This window comes from Rana temporaria, chromosome 1 (genome assembly GCF_905171775.1).
Source record: "Rana temporaria chromosome 1, aRanTem1.1, whole genome shotgun sequence".
NCBI classification, from domain to species: Eukaryota; Metazoa; Chordata; class Amphibia; order Anura; family Ranidae; genus Rana; species Rana temporaria.
In genome coordinates, this window is record NC_053489.1 from 476,712,692 (window position 1) to 476,723,955 (window position 11,264).

At 45.3% G+C, this 11,264-nt stretch overlaps 1 protein-coding gene across 1 annotated transcript in view; it reads left to right on the plus strand.

The window, feature by feature from the left end:
- The window catches only part of PAPSS1 (3'-phosphoadenosine 5'-phosphosulfate synthase 1), a 155,741-nt gene extending 147,802 nt beyond the window's left edge, over nt 1-7,939 (plus strand). The window contains exons 11-12 of the mRNA XM_040329653.1: nt 4,792-5,021; nt 7,114-7,939. Coding sequence (XP_040185587.1) covers nt 4,792-5,021; nt 7,114-7,252 — 369 coding nt within the window. The 3' untranslated portion in view covers nt 7,253-7,939. The remainder of the gene's footprint in view (nt 1-4,791; nt 5,022-7,113) is intronic.
- Nucleotides 7,940-11,264: the final 3,325 nt, after the last annotated feature.

Below are 11,264 nucleotides of genomic sequence, written 5' to 3' on the forward strand. Positions count from 1 at the left end.
GGATGTGGACCAGGACCTTCCTTGTGAGGAAGACCCCTCCCCTGGATCGGTGCAGGACAGGGCACTTGTTAGTGCACTTATCAGTGCTGTGATGGTGCAGCTGAGGCATCCACTGAGGGCTCAGTCTTTTTTGGGTCCCACAAGTCGGACTGCTCTGTAAAGGTTTTTCCTTATTAGTCCTTTTTTGATGAGTTCATTGATAAGGAATGGGAAACCCCGCAGAAGTCCTTTGTGGTTCCTCAGTGCCTGGCGGTCCGTTATCCTTTTGAGGACAGCCTTTTGAAAAAATTGGGCTTCTCCGGTAGTTGACCCCCCCGGTTGCCCAGTTAAATAAGGTAACCACTCTCCCTATAGAAGGAACCCCTGCTTTCAAGGATCATACTGATAGGAGGTCCGAATCGCTGATCCGCTCCATGTTTATAATGCTGGGGTCTGCATTGCGTCCTATTTTGGCTGGAACCTTGGTGTCTCAGACACTCACTGTATGGGCAAAGGTTTTGCACCAGACTGTGGATGAGTACCAGCTCCCTCCTGAATTTATTAGACTGGCTGACCAGTTGGTCCAGGGCCTTGTATATGTCTGTGATGCTACCCTGTATGCAGCCCCCTTGATATCCAGAGCCTCTGTTTTGGCGGTGGTGTTGCACCGCCTGATTTGGCTGAAATGTTGGTCTTCTGACCAAGCATCCAAAAAAGCCCTGGCAGATTTCTCCTTCAAGGGTGGGAGACTTTTTGGTACCTCGCTGGACGACATTATTAAAGATGTCACTGGAGGTAAGAGCACTCTCCTCCCTCAGTCCACCAAGGGGAAGGAGCGGCCTCGCAAGCCAGGTCCTTCTTTTCCTACGCAGAAACTGTATTTTCGTCAGTCAGGGCCCACAGGTAGACCCTCCCAGGTCGACAAAGGCTCAGCTGGGGGACAGAAACGTCCCTGGGTGCGTAAGCTGAACAAGCCGGCATCCAAATCCGCCACCACATGAAGTTTTGCCCCTGCCCGACTCATGGGTGGGGGGACGGCTTCGCAGGTTCACAGCTCGGTGGACCTCCCTGCTCTCAGACCAGTGGGTCTGCGAGGTGGTCTCTTCGGGGTACAAGATAGTTTCTTTCCTGTCCACCAAACAGATTCTTTACCTCAAATCTTCCTCTCCCCCCGGCTCGTCGGTCTGCCCTATTGGGGGCAGTGCAAGACTTGCTAAGTTGCGGGGTAATTTTACCGCAGGACGAGAGGTTTCAGGGATTTTATTCAAATCTGTTTGTGGTCCCGAAGAAGGACAGGGTCTGTCCAATCTTGGACCTCAAAGTTCTAAATACCTTTGTGAGAGTACGGAAGTTACGCATGGAATCCATTCGCTCTGCGGTGGCTGAGCTCCATCCGGGGGACTTTCTGGCGTCCTTGGTGTCCTGCATGTCCCAATTTGCGCAGGACACCAGAGGTTTCTGCGCTTTGCAATCGGCGAAGACCACTATCAGTTTGTGGCTCTTCCCTTTGGCCTAGCGTCAGCACCAAGAGTTTTTACCAAGGTGCTCGCACCGATTCCAGCTTTGCTGAGACAGCGAGGCATTGCCATCATGGGCTACTTAGACGATCTTCTTCTGAGAGCAGCTTCTGGCTCAGAATTAGAGGTGGATGTGTCTATAGCCAGCCAGACCCTCCGAGAATTCGGGTGGGTGTTAAACATCCAGAAGTCGGTCCTGGTACCGACTTAGGCCTTGTACACACGAGAGGATATCCGCTGGAAACGGTCCGCCGGACCGTTTCCAGCGGATAAATCCTCTGGCGGATTTGGATCTGATGGCTGTACACACCATCAGATCGAAATCCCCGCGGAATACATCCGCGGTGACGTGCGCGACCCTGGAAGGTAAATACTTCCACGCATGCATCGAATCATTACGACGCATGCGAGGGATGGGAGCGGACGGACTGATCCGGTGAGTCTGTACAGACGACCGGATCAGTCCGCTGGACTGGATTCCAGCGGATAGATTTCTTAGCATGCTAAGAAATTTTTATCCGCTGGGAATCCGTCGGCTGGATTTTTATCCGCCTGAAAATGTCCGCTAGGCCGTACACACGACCGGATCTATCTGCTGGAACTGATCCGCGGATCAATCCCAGCGGATCGATCCGGTCATGTGTACGGGGCCTCAGCGTTTGGAATATCTGGGTTTGATTCTGGACTCCGTGGAGGCAAGAGTTTTTCTTCCCCTGGAAGCGGTGAAGCTGTTGGCATCCCGCAAATGGTCATCTCCCCATTTTTGGTCCTGGGTCTGATGGTTAGCCTCCTTTTGAGGCTGTACCGTATGCTCAGTTCCACACTCGAGTGTTACAGAAGGAGATCCTGTCCAAATGGAACAAATCTCCGTTATCTCTGCATCGCCAGATTCAGGTAAGCCACAGAGTCTCTCTGAATTGGTGGCTGAGATCCTCAGCTCCTCGGTCCGGGAAGTCGTTTCTTCCCTTCCAGTGGACAGTGATTACAACGGATGCCAGCCTCACCCAGGGTCGCTGGACTCTAGAGGAATCCCGTCTGCCGATCACTGTCCTGGAACTTCGGGTGATCAGGCTATGCTTCTCCTCGTGGTCGGGGAGGTTGCCCAATCAGGATCCAGTCGGACAACGCCACGGCGGTGGCTTATGTCAACCATCAGGGGAGAACGCGGAGCTCGACTGCAGCGTCCGATGTCGCTCACATCCTAAGGTGGGCGGAAAGAAGTGTGTCAGCTATGTCGGCCGTCTACATTCCGGGCGTAGAAAACTGGCAGGCAGACTACCTGAGTCGCCAGATGTTGGACCAGGGGGAATGGTCATTACATCCGGAGGTGTTTCAACTCCTTTGCAGGAGGTAGGGCACACCGGACATGGATCTCCTGCCTCAACCGCAAAGTGTTGAGGTTCGTGGCCAGGTCCAGAGATCCCTGGGCAGACGCGTTTGTGGCCCCGTGGGGTCAGTATCGGCTAATTTATGCCTTTCCCCCACTGAAGTTGCTTCCTCGGCTGCTCCGCAGAGTGGAGGCCGAAGGGATCCCATAGATTCTAATCGCTCCAGATTGGCCCTGGCATCCTTGGTACGCCGATCTTGTGCGCTTGGTGGTGGATGCACCCTGGCGGTTGCCAATGCGGGAGGACCTTCTGTCTCAAGGTCCCATAATTCATCCTGCTTTACAGTCGCTGGCTTTAACGGCATGGCTGTTGAAATCCAGGTACTAAGGGACCGAGGTCTTTCCGACTCGGTCATCAACTATGTTGAGGGCACGGAAGTCGTCTTCCAGGAAGATCTACCATCACACTTGGAAGGCCTACATCTCTATGTGCGAAGAGATGGGGTCGCCTCCATGGACGTATTCAGTTTCCAGGGTCCTGCTGTTTTTACAGCGTGGAGTAGATCAGAAACTTGCCTTACGCACCATTAAGGGACAGATTTCAGCCTTGGCTGTGTTCTTTCAACGGCCTTTGGCGGCCCATTCCTTGGTGTGTACCTTTGTGCAGGGGGTTCGTCATGTACTTCCCCCTATTAAACCACCTCTTTCTCCATGGGATTTGAATCTGGTGCTCTCCGTTCTTCAGGAACCTCCCTTTGAAAACATCAGAGAGATTCCTCTCTTGACACTATCTCAGATGGTGGCCTTTTTAGTGGCCAGTACATCTGTCAGACGTGTTTCTGAATTGGCAGCCTTGTCTTGCAAGTCGCCATACTTGGTCCTCCATAAGGATAAGGCGGTGTTTGTGTCCGCAACCTTCCTTTCTTCCGAAGGTGGTTTCGGCCTTTCGGCCGGCGCATCCTAGAGAGGTTGTGCTACATACTTTAGAAGTGGTACGTGCTTTGCAGGTGTACCTGTCTGCTACGGCTCCATTTTGGAGGTCTGACTCACTTTTTGTGACGGTATCTGGTCCACAAAAGGGACTGGCGGTCTCGTCTCGGTGGATCAGGCAGACCGTCATACAAGACTATGCTCTTAAGGGGCGGGCGCCCCCCTTTCCGGTCACAGCACAATCAACTAGGGCAATTGGTGCTTCCTGGGCTTTCCGACATCAAGCTTCTGTCTCACAGGTGTCTAAGGCAGCGACTTGGTCGTCCGTTCATACCTTTTCCAAATTTTACAAGGTTGATGTGAGTGCAACTTCAGATGCTTCCTTCGGCTGCAAGGTTTTGCAGGCGGCTGTTTAAAGTTGCAACTCCTCCATGAGGGTCTCTGCTTCTTTTGGTTTGAAGTTGTTTGTTTTTATTGATACTGTCCCCACCCCTCGTTTTTTGACACTGCTTGGGGATGTCCCATATGTCAAGACTTGTGAAGGATGTGTCCATCCATGGACGAAAAGAGAAAATAGGATTTTTTGTACTCACCGTAAAATCCTTTTCTCTGTAGTCCATGGATGGACACAGCACCCATCCCTCCTTTTTAGGTTTGTACTGCTTGTTACGAACTGAGGCTGCAGGGAGGAGGGTTATGTCCGTAGGGACCGCCCCCTGGGTGGGGCTGTTCAACTCTGTTAAGTTAACATGTATTTAAATATCTAACATGTTCTGCTTAGTATTCTCCTATGAACAGGAACATAACCCATATGTCAAGACTTGTGAAGGCTGTGTCTGTCCATGGATGACAGAAAAGGATTTTACGATGAGTAAAACAAATCCTATTTTACATGGGGTGTATTTGCTTTTTTTTGTATACTGTTGTATGAAATGAAATCACTGTACTATGCAGGTAAAATGTATTTAATAATGTTGGAATATTATTTTGTATTATTGCAAATGAACACTGCCTGACAATATCCTTTGTCCACTCTAGGTACAGTGGCACTGCAGAGCACGGATGGTGGCAGGTGCTAATTTTTACATAGTGGGGAGAGATCCTGCAGGAATGCCACACCCAGAAAATGGAAAGGATCTGTATGAGCCTACGCATGGAGCCAAAGTCCTCACCATGGCTCCCGGACTGATCTCGCTTGAAATCGTCCCATTCCGGGTGGCTGCTTATAACAAAAAGAAGAAATGCATGGAGTATTTTGATTCTGCGCAGTAAGTATCTTTTTTTCCCCCTCTTTTTACCTGTGCTTGTTTCCTTTTTTGTAAACATCAGTACATGTGTTCACAACATCATATTAGAATCAGCAAATGATTATGAAAGATGAATAATAAATCTGCAAATCTTTCATGATGCTATTGAATCGGTCACCAAATCCTATAAGATAGGTGTAGATAATAAAGTGACCACTGGGGGGTTGTCCCCAAATCGCATCCACTAAGTGCCTTTTATGTACATGTAAGCCTATACAAGACTGAAGGGTAAAGCTGGCCATAGATGGATTGCAATTCGGCCAGTTCAGCAGGGAAGAGACAAATTTCGATCCATCAGTGGTCGTTGGCATTCAAGAGCAGTCAGTCTAAGGACCAACTGCTCTTGAATGAATGTGTGTTGAATTGGCTGCAGAGCTGATCAGTGTAGGTCTGACATTGGATGAGTCCCCACCGCAGAATACAACTGCACATCAGGGCAGATTCCCTCATCCACCTTGAATGTGGGAATGGGGAAATGGGTTCGGTTTCTTTTGATCAGTTAGCCAGCTGATCAAAAGGAACAAAAAAAATCTTTGCCCAGTTTAAGTAATTTGATTAGTGTCCTGACTTCATTAAAGCCTCATTTTGGTACTGATTGGTAATATTTTATTTTCATTTCTTTGTTTCATAAAATAAATACATTTTTGGCTACACCCTGTGCTACTTCTGTTACCCTACAACATTGACTCCCATTTGGTTTTTCCATTAAAGCAGGTGTGTCAGGATTTAGGTAAATGGATAGCAACCTAATACAGTATGCAACCGCGATATCCAATGTTTCTCTTGTATACTATAATTGAAGCTGCAGAAGACATTCCAGAAATGTTGTGTGGTGACAGATATATTATGGAGAGGAATGAGGTAACAACATAACTGATCTGGCTCTTATTTTCTTTAATCTAAAAAAGCCTTTGCACAATCATCCAGCAAAATAGCCTTTCATGTGGGAGAGCCTATTTCCAGTTCATGTGGTCAGACCACCATTACTGAGGTTTGGAATAGATTCCACGTTACTCCCATTGTTGTTTGACTTACGATATAGTCTTGTTTCTGGAATTTTTTTGGCGCCCACGTTGAACAGGTGCTTCTTTTTTAATACGTCTATGTGTGTGAACTACTGGTCTCCACAGAGGATTACAGAGATTTAGTTCTGTTTTTATCTTCCCAAGCTAGCTGTTGACAATATGTGACTGAACTATGCTACCATTTTTTTATATTTACATGGTTTAGTCATGAAGTGTGCTGACATTTATTATCCAAATTTAATAAGCTTCTTTGTGTTTTTATGTACATCTGTTCTACTCTTTAGAGATATTTAAGACCACAGTGAAATTTTCACTGCCATGCATATAGATTATATAGTTTCTATGTTACAGTAAGAATATTTGCATTTTTAAAGTGATACTAATGCTAAAAACATTTTTACATTAATGCATTCCTTGCATTAGGACAGGGTGCCCAACCAGCTGCCTGGGGGCCATTGTGGCCCACGGAGCTTTCTGATGTGGCCCGCGACCTCCTGCTTTGGGATAGCAGGTCAGTAAGCCTAGAATGCAGGTTCTCGACCCGCCATCGCAGAGCATCAGTGTTGTGAATGAAGCCGGTGGCAGAGGAAGCAAGCGGCTGCTGAGCAGAGCCGCATAAGCCAAAGCTTCAGGTATAGTGCCAGCTCCTGTCACAGGGAGAGTGATACCAAATGTACTCTTCCTGGAACAGCAACAGCCGGCGATACCTGAATAGAAGACTGTTATCAAAGGTATTGGGCAATACGGAAGAATGGTCAAACATTCCCATAGACACACTCCTAAACCTTGTGGAAAGCCTTCCCAGAAGAGTTGAAACTGTTATAGTTTGATTGGGCCAACTCAATTTTGAACCCTACAGACTAAGACTGGGATGCCATTAAAAGTTCATGCACATGTAAAGGCAGGTGTCCCAATACTTTCGGTAATATAGTGTTTGTTTTATTTGGAGATCGCAATCATTAATCTAGACACGATAACTCTACTTGTCTGAAACTTTATTAACCTACTGATATTTTTTTTTTTTCCAGTGCTGAAGACTTTGATTTTATTTCTGGAACGCGAATGCGTAAACTGGCTCGTGAGGGACAGAATCCACCAGATGGTTTCATGGCACCAACAGCCTGGGCTGTGCTTAAAGACTATTACAGATCTTTAGAAAAGGCATAAGAGGGCTCCAGTACTTGTACTTTCTTAGATCCTTAAAGGACCATGATAATGCTTCTTGTTCTTGCCAATTAACGTGTTTCTGAAGACCAGCATTTGTACATCTTTGCTCTGCGCTTGGCTTTTAGATTAACTCCTTTGTAAACTACTCTCAAGCACTATGTTTTAAATCAGACTGCTTTATTTCTAACACTGAAACTGTTGCTATGTGCTATCTCTTGCCTGCAGTCTCTCTAATTTTGGGTCATTGATGACTAGTATGCTAACACATGGATGTTCCATTCTTACTAATCATAACAAGACAAATGACTACCAATAAACTGAAACAGTGTTTCGCCATACCACCTTTACATAGTTTTCAGTAAAAGTACACCATTTTGTTTTTTTCTCCATAAAGCTACACCAGTCAAACTGTTTGCTTATGCCACATATGTATACAATGTGTAAACTATTGGTATACTAAAGGCATGATAAGTCATATCTATATAATAACGTGTATGCATAGTCCCAACTCTGTGCTCCTTGAACTTTATCTAGTGGCCCATGTAATAATAGTCAGATTTCTGTTCTTTTAGCCTTTGTGATGAGCCATTACTATCTTAGTAGCCCTTTTGATGGCTGCCTACGCTTTCTTGGTCTCAGCAATAAAACCAAAGGTTACAATTTGCTCATTGCTGCAAACGTAAATAATACATTTGTCTTCATTATGAAAAGAGCAAAGAAAAGTGCTGATTTCCTTTTTAAGGCTAATATTGGTAAGAATATAAGCTCTAAAGCATTACAGAGCAGCTAATGAATTCCTGTATGATTTATGTATGTTACACCTCTCATACATTACTTGAAGTATTTGCTATTTTAGCAATTGATAACAATGTGTTCTTAATTCATTAGAATAATCTCAGGCTGATGAGGGCCAAGTGATGATGCTTGCATTGTTTAGAATTGGAATGTTAAAAATAATTCAACAAGGAAAATAACTCTTAAAGTAAACATTGCTTTAAAAGAAATACAATCTACATTGCTCCTTTGTTTATGAATAATGACCCTGATCACATTTACTGCACGCTGCATGACTGTAGCGCAGTAAATCTGTTGGTTTGCTCACAATGTGATGCTAGCAATTTTCCTTCTACCCATCCCTGCCTCTTCTGATAGATATTTTATTTATATACAGTGGGTACGAAAAGTATTCAGACCCCCTTAAATTTTTCACTCTGTTATATTGCAGCCATTTGCTAAAATCATTTAAGTTCATTTTTTTCCTCAATGTACACACAGCACAGATCTGGCCAAGGTTACCAAAAAATTCAGCTGCACTAAAGGTTCCTAAGAGCACAGTGTCCTCCATAATCCTTAAATGGAAGACGTTTGGGACGATCAGAGCCCTTCCTTGAGCTTGGCCGTCCGGCCAAACTGAGCTCTCGGGGGAGAAGAGCCTTGGTGAGAGAGGTAAAGAAGAACCCAAAGATCACTGTGGCTGAGCTCCAGAGATGCAGTCGGGAGATGGGAGAAAGTTGTAGAAAGTCAACAATCACTGCAGCCCTCCACAAATTGGGGCTTAATGGCAGAGTGGCCAGACGGAAGCCTCTCCTCAGTGCAGGACACATGAAAGCCCGAATGGAGTTTGATAAAAAAAACACCTCAAGGACTCCAAGATGGTGAGAAATAAGATTATCTGGTCTGATGAGACCAAGATAGAACTTTTTGGCCTTAATGCTAAGCGGTATGTGTGGAGAAAACCAGGCACTGCTTATCGCCTGTCCAATACAGTCCCGACAGTGAAGCATGATGGTGGCAGCATCATGCTCATGCTGTGGGGGTTTTTTTTCAGCTGCAGGGACAGGACGACTGGTTGCAATCGAGGGAAAGATGAATGCGGCTAAGTACAGGGATATCCTGGACGAAAACCTTCTCCAGAGTGCTCAGGACGTCAGACTGGGCCGAAGGTTTACCTTCCAACAAGACAGTGACCCTAAGCACACAGCTAAAATAACAAAGGAGTGGCTTCACAACTCCTCCGTGACTGTTCTTGAATTGCCCAGCCAGAGCCCTGACTTAAACCCAACTGAGCATCTCTGGAGAGACCTAAAAATGTCTGTCCACCAACGTTTGCCATCCAACCTGACAGAACTGGAGAGGATCTGCAAGGAGGAATGGCAGAGGATCCCCAAATCCAGGTGTGAAAAACCTGTTGCATCTTTCCCAAAAAGACTCATGGCTATATTGGATCAAAAGGGTGCTTCTACTAAATACTGTGAAAAGGGTCTGAATACTTAGGACCATGTAATATTTCAGTTTTTCTTTTTTAATAAATCTGCAAAAATGTCAACAATTCTGTGTTTTTCTGTCAATATGGGGTGTTGTGTGTACATTAATGAGGAAAAAAATGAACTTAAATGATTTTAGAAAATGGCTGCAATATAACAAAGAGTGAACAATTTAAGGGGGTCTGAATACTTTCCGTACCCGTATACCGTATGTGTGTGGATATATATATATTTATATACATACATACGTGCACATGCGAATAAATATATTCCAAAGTGTCCAGAGACATCGGATGCAAAAAAAGGAAGAATTTTAATGTAGCTGTAGGCTGCTCAGTATAGAATTTTAGGAATACACTCCTACACAGAAAAGGCAAGGGATAGATAGTCAAAAGATTTTGCCAATGGAACAGGATCATTTGTACAGATAGTGTTATTTTAATGTGACCTTTATGGAAGGTTAGTTTTAGGGATGCACTGATCTATCGGGCGGCAAAAATCGGGTTATCAGCATTTTGAAAAAAAGTGCCAATAATTGCATGCTATGTACCATTGACTTTAATACAAAAACGTCACCTATTGACTTCATTGCAAAATCGCGTCTCATTGACTTCAATGCAAAAATGCCACCTATTGACTTCAATGCAAAATCACATCCAATTGGCGGTTTCGGTTTTTGACCAAGTGCGTCCAGAATTTTCTATTCCGTGCCCCACTAGTTGGTTTTAAACATATTTAGTTCTGAATGGTATAAAAGTACTTTTTATTTTGTCATTTGGGTTTACGGATTCCACAAAATGGGCAGTCTGCACATGTTTCTCTTTTTATAAATGCGACCCTGACCATTTGAAGGTTGCTAGCATGCCTTGTAATAGTTTTCTACCAAGCTTTATATCTTGATTTCTCTCTGTAATTGGATACATTCTTACTAATACTATTTTGCTTTGCAATTTTTTTAACAAGCAGATCAAGTTTTAAATATTCTTAAATGCTGTATTTCTAATTTGCAATTTCGGAGTTCGTGTAAACAAAGTAACCTGTTAGATTCTCTTTGAAAGAGACTGATACAATGTTCATACTATCTAAGGCCCCTTTCACACGGGGCAGTGGAGGTGCGGTGACGGTATAGCGGCGTGATTTTTAGCGCCGCTATACCGTCGTATTTACCGCGATACTCAACCGCTAGCGGTGCGGTTTTAACCCCCGCTAGCGGCCGAAAAGGGGTTAATACCGCCCGCAATGCTCCTCTGTAGAGGCGCATTGCGGGCGGTATTACCGCGGTTTCCCATTCCTTTCAATAGGAAGGAGCAGTATAGGAGCGGTAAACACCCCGCTCCTATACCGCTCCAAAGATGCGGCTAGCAGGACTTTTGGAGCGGTCCTGCTAGTGCACCGCTTCAGTGTGAAAGCCTTCAGGCTTTTACATTGAAGCCTACAGGGCACGATTTTTTCAGGCAGTATAGTAGCGCTATTTTTAGCGCTGAACCGCCTGAAAAACGTGTCAGTGTGAAAGGAGTCTAAGGCCCCATACACACGATGGAATCCATCCGCTGAAAAATCCCAGCGAATGGGTTTCAGCGGATAGATCCTATGGTGTGTACACTCCAGCGGATCTGTTTCCGCGGATATTTATCCCCTGGGATGGATTTCCAGCGGATAAATATTTGATGACATGCTATCAAATCTATCCGCTGGAATCCATCCCAACGGATGGATCCGCTGGTCTGTACAGACTCACCGGATCCATC